At 41.7% G+C, this 21,016-nt stretch overlaps 1 protein-coding gene across 1 annotated transcript in view; it reads left to right on the forward strand.

Moving 5' to 3' along the window:
* The window catches only part of LOC122548476 (fibulin-7), a 45,281-nt gene that overhangs the window by 15,276 nt on the left and 8,989 nt on the right, over window positions 1-21,016 (forward strand). The window contains exons 3-6 of the mRNA XM_043687188.1: window positions 1,441-1,614; window positions 10,404-10,529; window positions 16,185-16,304; window positions 19,870-20,007. Coding sequence (XP_043543123.1) covers window positions 1,441-1,614; window positions 10,404-10,529; window positions 16,185-16,304; window positions 19,870-20,007 — 558 coding nt within the window. The remainder of the gene's footprint in view (window positions 1-1,440; window positions 1,615-10,403; window positions 10,530-16,184; window positions 16,305-19,869; window positions 20,008-21,016) is intronic.

The following is a 21,016-nucleotide window of genomic DNA, read 5'->3' on the forward strand; positions in this document are numbered from 1 at the left end:
GGCAATTTAGCGGGCCAATTCACCTGACCTGCACATCTTTGGACTGTGGGAGGATACTTGAGTACCAGGGGGAAACCCACACAGACACGGCGAGAGTGTGCAAACTCCATACGGACAGTTGCCCATGGCTGGAATGAAAGCCGGGTCCCTGGTGCTGTGAGACAGCAGTGCTAACCACTGAGCTAACATGCCGCCCTTCCATGCTGCTCTTCCGTGCTGTACCCTGGAGTGTCCCAGCATGTTCCATTGGACTTTTGCTGCCCGAACACGTGGCAAGCTCCCAGCTCACAGATTTGATCAGGGCATCTGTCAGGGAGCGCCGCTTACTCCTGAAGCTGATGACTCACTTTGCACTGACTTGGACCCTCAAAGGATTCCTGCTTTCCCTTGTCTTTCTTGCACATTGCATTTTCAGCCAGAGCAAAAGTCTCACAGGACTTCAGTCTTGCCTTGTTGTTTAGTGCAGACACAAAGTCAGGGAGCTTGCCTTGGTTGTCATCGTTGTTTTGGATCACAGTGTATATCCAAGAGGTTCTTTAGGTACGGTTAAATGTAGTTAAGAGAAGACTCGACAACAGCAATTTGCTAAAATATGGATGTTTCTTAAATAATAATATCGATAATAACAATACTAAAGAAAGGAAAATTTGCAGTAAGTCTCACGCCCTTCTTCCCATCAGGGACTCCTCGATCGATGGCTGGTCTGGAGGCTTAAGTTTGTTCCTGGCACCATTCGCGATCCTAGTCCAAGGTGAAGTCCAAAATCTCAACAAAATCTTTCTCTTATACAGTGTAACAAACAGCCAACGCAGAAAAGCAGATACAGAAAACAAGCTGCTTGCAAGTACAGAAAACAAGTTTTGATTTTGTCATCTGCAGCATGTACAGGAATGTTCACAGGACTCATTCAAGGTCATGCAGCTGTCAAATATCATCAATAATTTTAGCCCTTTGGCCCATCCTATACAGTCAGTCAGTGAGGTGGGTGTGTTGCTGTACAACACTGTAATACTACACCAATATCACATCTGCCATATGCATGGAAACACACTGCAACCAAATGGTCATGTCACAAAAGTCTAACAGAAAAGTTCCTCACTCAGATCAAAGGCGACAGCCTTTAGTGAAGAGGTTCTGGCACAGTACGTTTAGGCTTAGTCAGCTGCTTAGGCAGTCAGGGTCAGAGGAATCCATTTCACAACCATTTCAGCGTGAGCAGAGTAAGTGTGAAGGAAGGGCTCCACCTTTGAGCAATATGAGACCCTTCAAGAGGAAATAGCATTAACCAGGTACTGTCACAATGCAGGTGAAAATGCTGTATGCGAGCCTTACACATTGACCTAGTGTGTAGACTCTCCCAGAAGTAGAAATAGATAATCCTAAATGACATAAGTCTCAATTGAAAACTTGTTTTCTCTCTGTCTCTCTGCTTTGTTATAGTAACGTGGTGTCCATCACTGGAGATTCCTAAACATGGCAAGAAGCTTGGCTCCAGGTACAGCGCAGATCATGAGGTGCATTTTGTCTGTCTGCCTGGCTACCAGCTCATCGGCTCCAGTACCAGGGTCTGTCAGCCCAACGGGCGCTGGACAGGGGTGAATGCTAGCTGCACAGGTACTCCAGTTTAAAGTTTCATAGTAGGTTGGCACTGTTCACACCAAAGACTAAAGCACTAATTATTTACTTTAGTAGATAACAAAACATTTGGAGAAGCTCAAGTATCCTGAATGAGACACCATCATTAGATATTAGCTGGAACCAAATCACCACAATAATGTGTTCCTTTAATACATTACACTTTCTCACTTACTCTTTTTTTCTGAAATTTTAGAAGTAAAAGTGCGAACACTTACTTGCTGGATTGTCAGGGTGTGATTTCCAATTTTAGAAAATAGCTCTTGAATCAGAACAGCCATTCAGTCTCTCAAGCCTGTTCCACCTTTTTAATGGCTGATTTGCAACCTAACTCCATGTGATATTAACTTAATGCTTCCATGCACAATTACTATTTAAAAGGTGTTAAACCCTCCAATTTTTTTTCCTTTTAACAAAATCAAGTTGAGATGCATTTATATGTCACGTATGACACAGTTGTAACACTCTCTGAGTTAGGAGATTGTCCATCCAAAGAGTTGAACATAAAATCTACACTGACATCTCGGTGTGGTACTGAGGGTGTGCTGCACTTTTAGAGCTGCTATCTTTCAGAGAAAGTATCAAACCAACGTCCAATTTTCTCTCTCACAATAGTGCAAGATCCCATGCACTGTTCCAAATAGCTGGGTAGTTATCCCTGCTATCCTGACCAAAATTTATTTCTCGACCAAGTTCACTAAAAACAGACTATCTGTCACATTTTGGCTTTTGCATGTCCTGCACTATACATTGCTAATAACACTTCATGGACTGTGAAAGTTTTTGATGTTTTTAACCCTTTGTGGATTCAATATTTTCTTTTATTCATTCAAGGGGTGTGGTCATCGCTGGTTATGGCCCATCTCTAATTGCCCAGAGGGCAGTCAAGAGTCAACCACATTGCGGTGGGTCTGGAGTCACATGTAGGTCAGATCAGGCAAAGATTGCAGATTACCTACGCTAAAGGATATCAGTGTTTTTCCGACAATAAGAATTTAATTCCCAGATTTGTTATTGAATTCAAATTCTACCACCTGCCATGGCAGGATTTGAACCCGGGTTTTGCTTTCCTAGAAAAATTGTTTGGAAGAAATATACTTGTGCACAAAGGTTTAGTGTATGGAATAATCACAATGAGTTATCCAAGTAAATTCAATCATAATGTCTTGAAACGAGTCAGATAAATACTTGGGAGTAGTTTCAATAACACCATTTAATGTCCTTGTATAGGAACATCATAACAAGAGAAGGCCATTCAGTCGATTGGGTCTGCCCCACCTTTCAACATGATCATATCTGATCAAACCCATTGATATCTGTTTTACCCATCCCCATAACATCATTGGTCAGCGGAAATCTATCAATCTCCAGAAAGATCTCCAGGGTGTTGCTAAGTAATGAATAATGGTTGGTTATACACACAATCAAGTTGTATTTTTGGAGGATTATAATATTTTTAAAAGTATTGTGAAATACTAAAGCTAAATAAATTTGTTACCAAATCGACTACATAAGCATGCGGTTTGAAAAAAAAAACTGACAATGCTCGTGTGTGATACATTTTTATCAAAGGCATTGATTTAAAGTAAATGGGTTAATACCTCCATAACAATTGTAACATTAAGCACATTTGCTGAACATTTGCACATTAATATAATATGAAATGATTTGAAGACTCACACCATTAGGTTGAATTGGGTCAGGAATTGATCATTAATTGTTGATAATTGTTCTTGATGGGATCCCAAATAGGAAACTCCTACGTTACACAAATGTTTAGCCAAAAATGCATGTCAGTACCTAGATTAAAGAGGAGGCAGTGAATAATGAGAGAGTTTGTGTCTCTTGTCACACAAAACTGCTTTGATCAAAGTCGGCAGAATGTTCTCACTCCTAAGTGTTAAAAAAAAGACAACATTATATTCCCCATGTGGGAATACCTGCATATCTCTCCTTAGCTTAATGATATTTGGTCACACATTCCACCCTGAGCTTTCTATCTTTCCCATCAAGCAGCCTTTGCCAGCGTGAAGTGGCCTGTGCTCACTTGTCCTGGTAACCCAGCCATGCTCCAGCTGCCGGGGTGATGGATTTTGGAGGTCAAGGATGTATTTAGTTAATGGTCTCAGACATTTCATTAAATAATTTCATGGTCTAATGGTCCGGAGATATTCCAGGCATGCTATTGATAGCCAGCAGCACCTAGTTCTGGTGGAGTTAGTTCTCTGTGATGTTGCACTGGCTGGTTGTAGTGTAATGTAAACGAGCTCTGTGAGTCAGGATGCACAGGGCATGGATCTTTTTGTCCTGTTTGAATGAAGGAAAATGTGGAGCTGATGCTATTGTGATTGAAATCCCTTAAGAAATGTTATAGGCTGCGTTACAAGATCACGCATGGATAAAGATGAAGGAGATCATTCTGCTCACTTGGTCTAATTCTTCCACAATAAATAGGAAAAGGACGTGGTTGTTTAGTCCCTTAGAGCCTGTTCTGCCATTCAGTTAGACCATGACTGATTTATACCTTGTTTCCTTTACCCACATTGGTTCCATTGCCTTTACTACCCTGGCAAAATGTTTAATAAATCCCCAGCCTCTGAGGCTTGTGAGAAAATACATTGAAGATTTGCACTTTGTGTGAAGAAGTGCTTTTTGACATCAGTCCTGAAAAGTTTGCTCTAATTTTAGTTTAAACTGATGTCCCCTTATTAAGGACTTCTCCACTAGAGGAGATAGTTTCCATTATTCTCATTTCAAATCCTTGAATTGTCTTAATCACCTCAAATAGATCATACCTCATTCTTCTACATGAAAAGGTATACAAAGCTAATCAATGCATGTTGCTGTCAAATGTAATCTTTATTAGTTTCAATATCATTCTGGTGCAACGGGGATGCATATCCTTCTCCCTCCTCATCCTCCTGAATCTCCCCAACACAAAATCAGTGTATCCATTCTGAGGGGCGTGACCAAGAAGTAGATAGACTCAGACTTTTTTTCACTGGAATGTAGGAGGATGAGAGGTGAGAGATGTTTATAAAATCATGAGGGGGTAGAGATAAGATGACTGGCAGGTGTCTTTTCCCTAGAGTGGAATATTTCAAGACTAGAGGCATATTTTTAAAGTGAGAGGAGAAAGATTTTAAAAAGACACAAGGAGCAATTTTTTTATACAGAGAGTGGTTCATGTGTGGAATGAACTTCCAGAGAAAATGATGGATGTAGGTACAGTTACAGCATTTAATAGGCATTTAGATAAGTCCATGAATAAGAAATGTTTGGAGGGATATGGGCCAAGCGCAGGCAAGTGGGACGAGTTTAGTTTGGGATCATGGTCAACATGGACTGGTTGGACTGAAGGTCTGTTTCTGTGCTGTATGACTCTACAACTGAATGCCATTCTTCATATTCAGTATAACCAGGGCTTTGTGGGTGGCATGGTGGCACAGTGGTTAGCACTGCTGCCTCACAGCGCCAGAGACCTGGGTTCAAGTCCCGCCTCAGGCGACTGACTGTGTGGAGTTTGCACATTCTCCCCGTGTCTGCGTGGGTTTCCTACAGGTGCTCCGGTTTCCTCCCACAGTTCAAATAAAATGTGCAGGTTAGGTGAATTGGCCATGTTAAATTGCCCGTAGTGTTAGGGGGCCGGGGTAAATGTAGGGGAAAGGGTCTGGGTGGGTTGCGGGTCGGTGTGGACTTGTTGGGCTGAAGGGCCTGTTTCCACACTGTAAGTAATCTAATCTAATCTTGTACAATCGCAATTAATTTTAATCAATACAAGCTCCACCATCTCCTTTTCCTGAAGGCACCTAATATCCTGACCTCCAGAACTTCCTTAGAAATTGTTTCACTTATTCCCCACCTTGTTTTTTTTTTAGTTGTGGGATATGGGTGTCACTGGCCAGGCCTAGTTGCCCTTAAGAAGGTGGTGTTGAACCACTGCAGTCCACTATTGACAGCCCCACAATGCTGTTAGGGAGGAAATTCCAGGATTTTGGCACAGTGACACTGAAGGAAGGGTGATATATTTTGCTGTAAGGAGGACTTGTGGCTTGGAGGGGAACTTGGTGGTGGTTCCCATGTGTCTGCTACCCTGTTCTTCCAGATGAAAGTGATCATGGATTTAGAAGGTGCTGTTTGAGAATCCTTGGGGAATTTCTGCAGTGCTTCATGTAGACAGTACATACTGCTGCTACTGAACATTGGTGATGGAATGATTGAATATTTCTGGATATGGTGCCAATTAAGAGGGCTGCTTTGTCCTGGATGCTGTCAAACCACTTGAGTGTTTTTAGAGCAGCACTCATCCAGGCAACTGCGAAGTATTCCATCATTCTCCTGATTTGTGCCTTGTAGATGGTGGACAGACTTTGGAGAGTCAGGAGGTGAGTTACATGCCATATTATTCCTAGCCTGTGACCTACTTTTGTAGCCACACTATGTATATGGCAAGTTGAGTTGAAGTCCAGTTGAGATTCTGGCCAATGGTAACTCCCAGAATGTTGTTAGTAGGGATTCAGTGACGATGGCACCATTGAATGTCAAGGGGCAGTGGTTAGATTGTTTCTTATTGGAGAGGGTGATTACTTGACACTTGTGTGGCATGAATCTAACTTGCCACTTGTCAGCCCAAGCCTGGATATTGTCCAGAACTTGCCACATTTGAACATGGATTGCTTCAGCATCTGAGGAGTCACAAAGGGTGCTGAACATTATGCAATTATCAGTGAACATCTCCATTTTTGTCCTTACGATGGAAGGAAGGTCATTGATAAAGCAGTTGAAGATGGTTGGGCATAGGACACTGCCCTGAGGAACTCCTGCAGAGTTGTCCTGGAGATACAGATCATTACAGCGCAGTACAGGTCCTTCCGCCCTCAACATTGCACCAACCTGTGCAACCAATCTGAAGCCCATCAACCTACACTCTTCCATTTTCATCCATATGTCTATCCAATTACCATTTAAATGCCCTTAAAGTTGGCAAGTCTACTGCTGTTGCAGGCAGGCTGTTCCAAGCCCCTATCTGAGTAAAGAAACTACCCTGACATCTGTCCTATATCTATTACCCCTCAATTTAAAGCCATGTCCCCTCGTGCTAGCCATCGCCATTTGAGGAAAAAAGCTCTCACTGTCCACCCTGTTTAACCCTCTGATTATCTTCTGTGTCTCAATTAAGTCACTTCTTGTTCCTGTTAGTTTATGTCCATAGTTCCTAACCTATTTTCCTAACCAAATATTGTGCTAAGTTAAAAATCAAACAACACCAGGTTAATGTTGAGTTAGACTAGTTCTATTTCCAAAGTGGGTTTTACATGGATTCATGCAATTTTGGAGCAAAATAAAATAGAATTCTGCTAAAACAAATTCACCCCCATAAACTGTGCATGTGGAGGAGAGAGAGAGCGTGCGCGTGCACGTGGATGTGAGTGCATGTGATAAGAGTGTGTGTGTGTGTCTTTGTGTGTGTAAGCTTGGTTAAGTGTGTGTGAGTGTGATGAGGTATATGCCTGTGAGAGGATTTGTAAAATTTGATCTTGCTTATTCAGCAGCCTTTGCCGAACCACCACTCATAGAGCTTTCAATCAACATTGATTTACTTGCTGGAATTTCTTTGTGATAATGCAAAGTGATTGCTCCATGGAGAGGCAGAGAATGGAGTCATGGCGACACCATGCGGATCTGCACCATGGCCTGTGAGCTGCAAATTTGTAGCTTTTATAAACCCCTTGTAGTTTATTGGGTACACAGATTTCAAAAGAAGTGCCAGCAGCAAAACCTCAGTCAAAAACAGGATAAAGGTTAGTTTATTGAGAAACTACTGGTGAAATTGCTGTGTAAAAGAAAATGGTACAATTATAGGTAAAATACAGATACAAAGATTAAAATAGTTATGGATAAAGATGAAAGCAAGTTCTGTCTGTTATTGTTGCAGACCTGTTACTTGTTTGAAGTTTCTTTCTTTGAGATGAAGTGGTTGAAATCTTGAAGTCAGAATTCAGCAGCTGTGATGGTTTCTGTTGTTGAATAGTTGGATATTGCTTCAAGAGGTAGCCTGAGGAGAACGGTGCAGGGAGGAAGTGAAGGCTGCTTTATTTTCCTTTCACGGCATTGCAGGTTCTAGTAGCTGGGTTTAGTACTCCAGTCCTTTTTTGCAGTTTGTTTTTTTTCCATCTCCCTTTTGAGAACCCTCTTTCTGGCTCTCCCTCCCTCCCTCCCCCTTTCTCACTGACTATCTCTCTATGATTGTGTCTCTTTCAGACCTCCTTGGAGTTCAGTTTAACATGGTGTCTCACAATGTGTCCAATACAAATGGCTGCTCTGTTCATTTTTGATGCATCATTGTTTCACAAAGCAAAGTCAGTCGTGCTACAGTTTCCTACGGGATCATTCTAGTTTTCTGTTTCTCTTGGAAGCTTTGAATTTTCATATCTTTAGGCAACGCATGGCATTGATCATGAATTAATTGAAGTTTTGATGTCTCCCTCTGTGATTTAGTGCCATCAAGGCACACAGCGCAGGAACAGGTCCTTAGGTCCAGTATGTCTATGCTGACCAATAAGCCACCACACTATGCTAATCCCATTTACTTGCACTTGATCCATAGCTTACTATAACCCGGCATTTTAATTACTCATCTAGAAAGTTTTTTAAATGTTGGGCAGCACGTTCCATATTTTTAGCACCCTCTGTGTAATAAAAAGCTTTCTCAAATTCCCTCTAAACTAGTCATTCCTCGCCCTCTGGTATGAGATGCATCTGCAGAGACAGTCTACTCTCTCTCTGTCTCTCACAATTTTGTAAACCTCAATCAGATTCCCCCCCTCAGCTTCAGCTGCTCCAGGCTCAGCAAACACAGCCTATCCAGTCTTTTCTTATAACTATGACTTTTCATCTCAGGCAGCAACCTGGAGAATCTCCTCTGCACCCTCTCCAGTGCAGTCACGTCCTTCCGATAGTGTGGCAACCAGAGATAATACACGATCTGTCTGTTTTAGTGAATTGATAAGAACAGTAAAGTGACTTTTGGAGTTATTTTGTAAGATGCTGCATTCATTTTGAAAATTCAGATTAACCTTTTATGCAAATATAGCATTAATAAGATACATCTAATTTAAAATCAATCAGATGAGAAAAAAACAGAAACACAAGAATACATACTATTATAATTAGACAGCCATGACAAAAGACAACAGCAGAGTAGTTACAAAGACAACAGAGCACAAGGACTCTGGTACAAGAGCAATGCATAACACTGCTTAACTACACTGTTTAATATAGTCAAATAACAGTGATTTGTTCATTGACAGTAGCTTTGCGCTATTCTTAAATATGAAATTTATTTAAAGCTGTATTTGTTTTGGAAAATAAAGGTGGAGTTATGGTATAGATCACTCATGATCCGAGTTAATTCTAGTGGTAGCAGGTTTTTATCTGGACATTAAAAAATTGGAAATCAAAGAGCAATGGTCTTATTATCAATTTACTGTTCACTCTTCAGCTGCAGTATTGTGATATGACATTGGTGCCATGCAGACAGGCATGGTCTGTAAAGCAGCAATCTCTCCACTTTGGCTGAAAACTGTAGTTCCAACTTCCAGTGGGACACCAGAGGGGCAGAATCTTTAGTGGGCTGGGCAGGAGGCAAAGATGAATTTGCAGTGGGTTAAAGTTTTGTGATTAAGCTCCCGGAATGTTTGAAGCAGGTCAGCTCAATGGGCTGAGGGACCTTTCTCTGTACTGTAGGCCTCTCAGACAATGACCCCATGGTCAGGAACCTGTTGTGCATTCTGTAGCACATCATCAATACTCATGAACACACCAGCCCATTGGAATTATATTCAGGGATTCAGCTCTATTAGTCAAAAAAGGGAAACATAAAGAGTTGGCTGTGTTAATCCACAATGAGATGTGTAACTGGTCACATAGAGCCTACCTTCAAAGTCTGGTGAGTAGAAACCTCTTAATTCTTTCATAGACAAGGTGTTTATTTGAGAACAGTGTTTGGGTTTTATTTACAATAAAACAAGGTCAGATAGTCCTTTTGGAACAGGGGCCTAATCCAACATTCTTCAGAAATGAAGTGGCTGGAGACTCCTGTGATGCGCTCAAAAAAAATTGTTTTTTATACTATGGTGGTTCATGACAGATGAATAAATATTGAAGGCCATTATCATGTTTTCAGTTCAGAATAATCAAGGATGATATTTAGTTTAGAAGAATCAGAGACTGAAAGATTTTACAGCAGCTCAGAGTAGACCTGACTGGAGTCATACAGTCAAGCAGACCCTTCGGTCCAAATCATCCATGCTGACCAGGTTTCCGAAGCTGAACTAGTCCCATTTGCCTGCATTTGGCCCATATCCCTTTAAACCTTTCTATTCATATACATATCCAAATGTCTTTTAAATGTAGTAACTGTACTTAGGTTCTCTCTCAGAAATGAGTCCTTCAGAGTGGTTCAAGGATAACGTTAGCATGGCTGACATTAGTTTTTTGCATAAATAACTTTCAAAAGGCATACTGGCAGGGCAAGAATTTGCAGGTCTGTAGGAACCAGGCAGGGGACAGGAATCAGTTGCTGTGTTCTTTTGACACCGATGGTCAAATGGACCCCTTTTTTGCTGCATCATTCATTGATTCTATAGTTAATAAGTGTTACTGGGATCTACATCCCAAGGAAATGATTTAAAATTCATCTAAATGTTACCTGCACTGTGGTGTTTGGCTTACCCATTTTTTTCAACTCTGTTTGATTTCTCTCATAGAAGTTAATGAATGTGCCAGTAACCCCTGTCAGAATGGAGGGATCTGTGTGGATGCTGTGAACCAATACACGTGTACTTGCCCAGATAACTGGATGGGGCGCCACTGTCAATATCCGGGAGAGACAGGTTTGTAATAGTGCGGAGGCTGAATACTGTCTGGATTTGAGTAGGTGAGAACAGTATGTCTTTATACTGAAAGTTGAGGAACAAATCTATTGACATGGAAAATGTGCTGTGAAGGATTTTAGAAAGCCAAACATTTTTTTAAAAAATCGACCTAATAATTGAAAAGCATTTTCTGCTCTGTTATGAAGTAATTTTGCACATGCTGTGGTTTTGACTTGTTTGAAAAAACCATGTGGAATCCGTTCCAGGAGCTTCCCTTTGAAGTTGGTGTTATTATTGTGTGGGATGCAAGCACATTCCACTGCAGGGAACGTCATCCTGTACTGGGAATAATATTACTTTCCTTCTCGTTGGAGATGTATAAACAAACTATTGGAGAGCAGGATGAGAAGGCTGAATAGCTGAATAGCCTTTTCAGTAATAAACTGCTCTGAGATTATAATTACTCCATGATCTTATTGAATAGTAAAGCAGACTCGATGGGCCGAATGGTCTAATTCTCCCACATCTCAGGGTATCACATGTTTGCTGTTCCTGTCGGTAACTTTGTCCAGGTGAGAATTACAGGCCTAATTCTGATTTCTGACCTTTTGTTGCAAAAAACCCTCAGAGTGTCTTTTTATTCATTCATGGGATGAACATGACACTGGTTAGGCCAGCATTTATTATCCAACCCTAACTGACCAGAGCTTAGTAAAGAGTAATCCATATTGCTGTCGGTCTGCAGTCAAGGCCAGACCAAGTAAGAATGGTAGTTTCCTTCCCTAAACGACATTAGTGAACAAGTTGGGTTTTTCCAACAATCAATAATGGATTCACGGTCATTGTTAGACTCTTAATCCCAGATTTTTAAAATTAAATTTAAATTCAACCATCTACCGTGGCAGGATTGAACCCGAGATCCTGGAACATTACTTGGGTCTTTGGATTAACAGTCCAGCACTAATACCACAAAGCCATCACCTCCTCAAACCTAGACCAGATTGCATTGAAAGAATATTCCTTCCTTACTCAATGGTTTGTCTGAGGTTTCTTCCTTAATATACTAAACTGTAATTTATGACCATTAAAGTGAAATAATTCTTTGTGATACTGGAACCAAATGTTGGCACCTTTCTGTGAAATCGCTGTCACTACTATTTTTACAAAAAAAATCACTAACCAATTATTGTGAGCAAGAGGATTTTGGAGCATTTCATATTGTGTGATTCCAACTAACTTTGCAGGTTAAAGTAGAATGTGGTTATGTTGTAACTGTTATCTTTTTGTTATCTTTTAAAATAAACAATTGGGGAATTCATTTTGTGGTCCTAAGTGCCACTGTTTTATTGCTGAGAGATAGCCTTGGATATTATAATGATGGGCAAAAGTGAGGATTGCAGATGCTGGAAATCAGAGTCTAGATTAGAGTGGTGCTGGAAAAGCACAGCAGATCAGGCAGCATCCGAGGAGCAGGAAAATCGACGTTTCGGGCAAAAGCCCTTCATCAGGAATATTACAGTGATGCCTGACTGTTTAATTATCCATTACATGTAATGACAGCATCTAAATCCTCTGGGACATAATAACCTGTACAAATATGTTTTGATCAGTGCCCTTTGTTTTATAAAGTTAACTTCTGAAATTTGCCTAACCTTGGAGGAGAACAATAAAACTTGCATTTACAAAGGGCCTTTCACAGCATTGGAATTTTCCAAAATACATTACAGCCAGTTTTGATGCCTGTTGTAGTCTAGAAAAAAAAGACAATTTGTAAAGTTGCAATGAAGTCCTATAAAACAACAATGTGTTAAGAAGTGATATTTGAGTGATATTGGCAGCGGGATGAATATTGGCCATCTTTGGAATAGTGACATGGGTTTTTAACATTGACCTGAGTTAATACCCCATACAAAGAGATAGCACCTTCAACAATGCAGCACTCCCTCAGCACAATTTTGAAATGTCAGGTTAGATTTGGTTCTGGTAGGACTTGCATTCAGAAAAATCTAAAGCAAAAGATGAGCGTGCTTTGCAGTAAGAGGTAGCTAACATCCATTGAAAGAATTTTTCATCCTCTCTGTGTTCAGTCAAGAGGCTGCAGAGGCATGTTAATAAACATTTTAGGTTTGGTCAGTTTTCTTTATCAAAGAATCCTTACCAGAATGTCAACAATCCTAAATGTTTGAAGGCAGTGAGTAATCCTGCAAACTGCAGCCCTGTGATCATGTAAAATCCACAGAGCAAGGTCAAATCTGTCACAAAATTGGAACAGAAATTGCTGGAGAAACTTGTGGCAGCATTTGTGGAAAGACAGCAGGGTTAACGTTTTGGGTCTCGTGACCCTTCTTCAAATCTGTATCTATGGCTTCACTGTCTCAGCTCAATGTTCTGGAATTCCTTCCTACTCCGCTGCATCTTTCTCATCCATTAAGATGCCCCTCAAAACCTAATTTTTTGATGAACTGCTAGATATTTTTGTGGTGTTAGGTGTGGGAGCACTTAGTTGACTTTCTGAGCATGGTGCCTGGGGTCTGGTTGTAACAGTCCACTCCCAATCCTAACCGATCCAATTTTTGTAGGAAACACAAATTCAACACGACCTTCAAGTAGACACCATTTTGCCTGGTTCAAGCACATTGACCCAGAGAGTGAGTCACAGTTTGATGGAGCAGATGTTGAAGCTCAGGAATGGTGAAGAAAGTCTGTTTTAAATGTCACATTCGCAAGGCTTTTTTTTTCAATATCCCTGGCTGTTTAAAAATGGAAAAAGTGTTTAACCTGTCAGTAAGAAATTTAAAAATGAATAAGCCTGACTGCTTTGGAAACAGGCCAATTGGAGAGAGTTAGAAAATAAATTGGCATTGTAGGCAGTTCAGAGAAGGTTCACGAGGCTGACTCTGGACACGGAAGGATTTTCTTGTGAGGACATGTTAAGTAGTTTGGGCCTGGATTTGTTTGAGTTTAGAAGAATGAGAGGTAGTCTTATTGAAATCTACAAGATTCTTAGAGGACATGACAGGGTGGATGCAGAAAGGTTATTATCCCTTGTTAGGAGTCTGTGACATAATCTCAGAATGGAGGGTCGCACATTTAAGACAGAGATGAGGAGGAATTTCTTCTATCAGAGCATTGTGAATCGGTGGAATGTTTAATCATCAAGGGAATCATGGGCTATCGGGAAAAGGCAAGAAAATGGAGTTTGAAATAACTCCACAGAGGCCAGTATCCTGTCACCAAGTCATGTGTTATTTACAGAAGGGGAGTCCTTGACACTGACCCAGCTCCCTCAGAGCCAGCTGTCAGAGTGAACAGAAAACCTCAGTTTTTTTTTCTTCTTCTTTTGCTTGTTTTTCCCTGGCACCCATGTCGTGTATGTGTAGGTGTCAGACACAGTGAAGAACAACAAGTTTGTAAATCTTTATTTATGTCCCACCACCAGGAAGAAAGGAAGCACCCAAGTGGCCAGTGACAAGCAGTGCCCTTCTTAGACGGCATTGCTGCGTGGTCAAACAGTGAAGGGGAAGGCAGGGCTTAAATAAAAACAGAGTTGGAGGGGGAAATAATGCACTCCACTCCCTGTGGTGTCCACCTCTCCCTGAACAGCTCAAGGGTGTTGGTGGACACTGCGTGCTCCTTCTCCAGAGACTCCCGGGCTCGGATGTAACCATGGAAGAGGGGAAGGCAATTGGCCATAACGACCCCCTCCACGGCCCGCTGCCTGGACCTGTTTATGGCCAGTTTGGCCAACATTCATGTTTATATCTGTCAGCTAGGGCTCCCTGATTGGACCGCATTAACAGCCCCAATTCAGGGAACTCATATCCACTTGACTGACCTCGTTATAATCTCTACAGAGCTGAGGGTATCAGACCAGCCATGATCTCATCAAATGGCAGGGCAGACTTGATGGGCTGAATGTCCTAAAACTGCTTCTACACCTTAAAGTAATATTGCAGTCTCTACAATTTCAGTAGAGAACTTTGTTGACAATTCCCAAGGGCTCAACTTAAGTTACTATGGATGCTTGGCTGAGCTCTAAATACTGAAAGGTATTCTGAGTTCACAGTTTGATTGATGATTTAAAGAGACTATTAAAGGATCAGTTGTCTTGGAGGTGGGGTCTGAACAGAAGTTTTCTTTTTTATAAGAGATTAATAATTTGAGGAGATTTAAAAACTTTCAATGAGTTTCCTGAATAGGAGTTGCTTTCACTATCAGATGTGTATGAGTAAAAGTTATACAGTCAGTTCTTCTATAACGCAACCCCACATTATAGAAAGATCACACTTTAGAAACAACCTTGAAGTGTTGGTGATGTAAACGCGTTACAACCACCATATGTTTTAAAAGTTCCTGCCTTAGAAACAGCATCTCCAATTCATCAATAGCGTTGCAGTGAATTCACGTTGAAGAAATGTGCGTTATAACAGAACGACCTGTATGACATTGTATGAGATATGGCCATGATGGATACCATTGAGTGGCTATCGAGGTAACATGAAGCTATGAGAGGGCATGGGAAGTATGGGGGCATAAACTGGCATCGAGGTGATGTACCTATTTAAATACTGCGACTACAGAGCTGATTAGAAGCTCAGAATTGTGCAATGAGTAACTCATCTCCTGACCTGAAAGGGAATGTTAATGGGGTGTGCAGGGTGGGCATTGGAGGACCTACCAGCTTCGAAAAGATTTGGGACAAATTCCCAGAGGATCAAATTGTGCCTTCCAATAGGGCACCTTGGCACTCACCTGTCTCTTTGGCCACCGAGACTGTGCTTCTGGGGTCAACAGACCAGACTCAATCTGGTCCTGGAAGGAGAAAGTCAGATTCCTGAAGAAGGGCTCATGCCTGAAACGTCAATTCTCCTGCTCCTTGGATGCTGCCTGACCTGCGCTTTTCCAGCAACACATTTTCAGCTCAATCTGCTCCTGGCCTACTTGGAGTCAAAACCTGGCCGTGTGGGGGTCCTGTAAACTGAGGCAGCTCTGCTGAATTGGGAAAGCTCCTGACTCAGGCGACCTGCAAAAAAGAATCAGCTGTTTCCCATTGTTTGACCATTAATCCGATAAGTCCTTCTGAAATGCTTTGGGACTTTTGGCTACGTTAAAGACATTATACAAATGCAAGTTATTTGTTGTTGAAGTTCCTAAAAATCACAAAAATGTAAAGTTGAACTTCTTTTAGTTATTGCCCATTTGGTTTCCCCTGGCTCAATACTGCCCAAACTAATTGGAAGAATTCATGTAATGGCCTTTTCACAGAACATTACAGATGTGTTTTGCAAAGAGCAAGGTGTCGGCTCAATAACACTTAACTGAAGCCTGACAGAGTCACACGGGGAAATTGTAAACTTATGTTCTCCATTGAGTGACACCTTTCCAAATAAAACAAGTATCAAAACCAGAATCCAGAATAAATAGAAGCGTGGTGTGATGGAATCATTTAATTTAGTTAAAGCCTTTGTACTTATGCCATACCTTTTGTTTTTCTGACTTTTATCAAGAGCAGGGATTTAACTCCCCAGGTGTTGCATTGCAATTACAGACTACTTGTGACCTGTTGAAAACATAGAGCAGTGCAAGCAACTTTTCTGGTATGTCACTTCCTCTACCTGTCTGCCACCCTTCTCCCACCCCCCCCTCCCCCCGGCCCACATCCCATTGCTGTAGAATGGAGTGACCTGTCCTTTAATCGGAAACCCCGTTGTGCAAAGGTGGAGAGAACCCAACACTGCAGCTGTGATGCTGGCTTCCATATGAGTGGGAGCAGTGAGAACAGTGTGTGCCAAGGTATGTGCATGTGCTTACCGTAATAACATGTGGTCGCGTGCAGAGCGTACAAATTGCTAGAACATTCTCAGACATGCAAACGTTACTTCTATTGTAAGATTAGATTTCCTACAGTGCGGAAACAGGCCCTTCGGCCCAACCAGTCCACACCGATCCTCTGAAGAGTAACCCACCCAGACCCATTCCCCTCTGACTAATGGACCTAACACTATGGGGCAATTTAGCATGGTCAATTCACCTGACCTGCACATCTTTGGACTGTGGGAGGAAACCGGAGCACCTAGTGCTGTGAGGCAGCAGTGCTAACCACTGAGCCACCATGCCACCGTAAGTTAATGGTGGTTAAATTACAATTATCACCAACCCTGCTTTTTACCCTCTCTTTGAAAAATATACACTCCCATTTCCCAACTCTCTGGCCTCCTCCCTATTTCCATCATCGATTAATCACTGCTTATTCAGAAAATTATATTTTGCACCTTCCAAGTTCCACAACACATTATCCTGTCCATTTCACTCCCTGTTGACTGACCATAACCCCAGTAAAGTGACCTTAATGTCCTCATCTTGCCTTTCAGTTGATCTGTGGTCTTGCTGCAGATCTTCTTACCAACCCACTCCAGGAGCTAGCATCACACAGACTGTCCTTACACCTAATAAATCTTGGTTTCCCTCTACATCTGTTCCATCATTGCTATCTCTCATGTCAGCCATTAGACTATGTCTTCCAACCCTATTCCTGAGTCTTCCAACTTATGTCCCTCTCTTTTCAAAATCTTCCTCTTTTTGACAATATCTCACCATCCCCTTAATTTTTGCAACATTTCCATTCTTTGCTACTGGTTGATATTCATTCCACATTGCGCTGCAGTGTCTCTCTAGACCAAAGGAGTGCTAGCGAAAGATGATGTGAGTTTTTATTTCACATTGATTAGCCCAAAGCTTTTAAAACAGAATGAACATGGTTCCTCAGTGTACCTGACAGGGAAAGGATTTATTATCTATCCCTAATTATTCTTGAGGAGGAGGTGGTGTAGATCTTGTACTTACGAGTCTACAATACCCACATTGTCCGAAGGATATGGCGGAATTCATAGATAATCTCCTATGGGCAGGAAATGACTTTGAGACGGCAATGCAGGATGATCATATGGGGAATAGAGAGAGTTTGCAGAGGCAGAGCCTCAGACATGTTTTAGGGTCAGCTGAGTTGATTTGCCATTAACACGCATTAAAACCTGTGATTTAAGTAATGGATCTTTTATAAATGCCATTATGTTGAGGAATCATTTGCCTCACTGCACAGTGCAATGGAACTAAATCTGTACCTGCTCCAGAGGTATGTAATAGCATCTCTGAAAAGCTTGATTAGAAAATATCCATCCTAGGGAACAGAATAATGCAATTGAGGAACATGTTGCTCATCATGCTGGCCTCCATTCTTAGTGGCTTGTCCTTTACAACAGAAAGTGAGGACTGCAGATGCTGGAGATCAGAGCTGAAAATATGATGCTGGAAAAGCGCAGCAGGTCAGGCAGCGTCCAAGGAGCAGGAGAATTGACGTTTCGGGCATGAGCCCTTCTTCAGGAATGAGCTTCAGGAATGAGCTCATTCCTGAAGAAGGGTTTATGCCCGAAACGTCGATTCTCCTGCTCCTTGGACGCTGCCTGACCTGCTGCGCTTTTCCAGCATCACATTTTCAGCCCTTTACAACAGAACCCAAACGTAACCAACTAGTAACCTCTGTTAAAAGTTATTACTAATTGTGTAAATAAAAATAATTTTGCATCAGATCAGTTCGCCTCAGACCACATCTGTATGTTTCTGTACTCTGATGTAAAGCCAAATTGGCTGAAGCATGGGAAAAAAAGACAATTTCCTGCTAAACCTTTTTGAAAAACATATCAAGACCTTTGTGACTGAGACTAACTTGACTTAGAATTGTCTCACTGGATTCCGGTTATGCGGTTAAGATTAGAAATGCTGGCTGTCTCTAGAGCAGAGAGGTGAAAGAGCGATTTAATAGCCATGTTCTACATCACGAAAAGTCATCGTTATATTTGTGAAGAGTGAATAGGAAGAAACTGTAGCAGAAGAGCTGTTCACCACACAGTAGGTTTACCATAATTGGTAAAAGAACAGGAGCAGAAATGAAGAGATTTCTTTAAGAAACAGAGACACACAGAAAATATGATTAGGAGTAGGTCATTATTTCCCTCACACCCACTTCAGCATAATCATGGCAATTCTTCATCTCTGTGCCATACTCCCATTCTGTCTCCATACTCCTGACAAATTTATTCTTGATAAATCTATTTCTTTCTACGCACCCACAGCCTTCTGTGGTAGAAAATTCTCTGTCTGAATGAAACTATTTCTCCACATCTCTGTCCAAAATGGCCTGTCCCAACCTTGAGACTGTGGCTCCCTGATATAGCACCCTCAACCATAGCCAGGAGAAACATCATTCTTGCATCCAGTCAGTCTAGCCCTTTGGGAATTTTATATATTTCAGTGAGATCCCTTCTCATTTTCTAAACTCAAGTGAGTACAGGTTCAGTTCAGCCAATCTCCCCTCATACGACAAACCTGCCATCCCAAGAATCAATCTGGCGAACCTTCTCTGTATTCCCTGTGTGGAAAGTATCACTTTTCTTAGAATAAGGAGGTCAGACCTGCATGTAATTCTCTGGATGTGATCCTACCAAAGTCCTGCACAGCTACAATGAGACTTCCTTGCTGGTGTACTCCAGTACTCAAACCTTCTTGCAATCAAGGCCAACATACCATTTTCTTTCCTGATTACTTGCTGACCAGGTATGTTTGCTTTCAGTGACTCTGAAGTCCCTTCATACATTAACATTTCCCAGTCTACTGCCAATTAAATAATACACTGACTTTCTGTGTTTTTTGTAATAAACTGGATAACTTCACACTGAGCCGAATCATACTACATCGGCCATCTATTTGCCCACTCAGCTTGAAGCCTCTTCCCCACCACTCACATTCTCACCAGCTTTGTGTTATCAGTCACTTTAAACATATTACACTCAATTCCCTTATCCAGAGTCTTGATTTATTTTGTGAATAGCTGGGGCCCAAGCACTGATCACTGCAGTATTCCACTAGTCACCGCCTTCAAGACTGAAAATGACCCGTTCCTATGCTCTGCTTCCTGAATGCTAACCAGTTTTCTGTCCACACAGTACATTACCCAGAGCACCCAGAGGAAACCCACACACACAGACACGGGAGAATGTGCAAACTCCACATAGACAATGGCCCAATAGCGAATTTAGCCCAAGTCCCTGGCGCTGAGGTGGTAGCGCTAATCGCTGAGCAACTGTGCTGCCCAATGCCTGTGTGATCATATAACCATTCAGGTTAGAAACCACAGGTGCTACAGGGTTATTTTCCTGAGAGTTGAACACTGAGGAGTATTTGTCCAAGTTCTTCGCAACTGCCAATTCAATTTGTAAAGCATGTCCAACGGGAGAGCTCGGCTGTACCCAGTGTGCTACAGACACTCGTTTGAAGGTAATACTTTTCATTTTTCCACGCACAGATGTGAACGAGTGCGAGGTTTTCCAACTGGATGGGCTTGCCAAACTCTGCATGTACACATGTGTTAACATCCCTGGGTCCTACCGCTGTACCTGTCCTCCTGCATACAAACTTCTCAACGACGGAAGAAGCTGTGCTGGTAAGCAGCTCCCCCACTGGCTTTTAACTGTTAAGCTTTGATAGTGGATTCAGTGGGATGTAACAAAAACTTCTACAGGTTGAGTGATCCAAATTAATATGTTTATTAATGGTAATATACATAGTAAGTGGATATTAATCAATAAATATATTAAGTATGGGGGAGCTTGAGGTGTTTGTTTTTGAGACCCTGTTTCTTTGGAGTTTTTTCAGTTGTTAAATGTTAGTGTGTCATGTGTATTGTTAATTTGTATAATGTTGCATAAAATACAAAAAGAAAGTAAATATATTAAGCAGTAAATTGATATATTAAATGGTAAATGCAAAATAAGCAGTAAATGTGTATATATAGCTGTAAATTTGTGTGAAGCAGTAAATGTTTATTGACTATGAGTCTCATGCCTTTCTACCTGTTGGAGATCCCGCTTTACAACGGCTAGTCTGGAAAACACAGGATTCCTGACACCCTTCACCAATCCTAACCTGAGGTGAAGCCCAACAGTCAATACTACACGTGTCAAGTTGACAACAAGTCTCCCTGTGTTACAGTGGCAAATCCCAGCCCGAGGTGAAGTCCATTGAAGTTGGCAAAGTGCCTGATATTAGAACCAATCTGCATCTAAGACTACATGCTGTGTCATCATTTCGTGGTACATAGAACATAGAACAATACAGCACAGAACAGGCCCTTCGGCCCACGATGTTGTGCCGAACATTTGTCCTAGCTTAAGCACCTATCCATGTACCTATCCAAATGCCGCTTAAAGGTCACCAATGATTCTGACTCTGCCACTCCCACAGGCAGCGCATTCCATGCCCCCACCACTCTCTGGGTAAAGAACCCACCCCTGACATCTCCCCTATACCTTCCACCCTTCACCGTAAATTTATGTCCCCTTGTAACACTCGGTTGTGCCCGGGGAAAAAGTTTCTGACTGTCTACTCTACCTATTCCTCTGATCATCTTATAAACCTCTATCAAGTCACCCCTCATCCTTCACCGTTCCAAC

This window comes from Chiloscyllium plagiosum, chromosome 3 (assembly GCF_004010195.1).
Source record: "Chiloscyllium plagiosum isolate BGI_BamShark_2017 chromosome 3, ASM401019v2, whole genome shotgun sequence".
Classification (NCBI taxonomy): Eukaryota; Metazoa; Chordata; class Chondrichthyes; order Orectolobiformes; family Hemiscylliidae; genus Chiloscyllium; species Chiloscyllium plagiosum.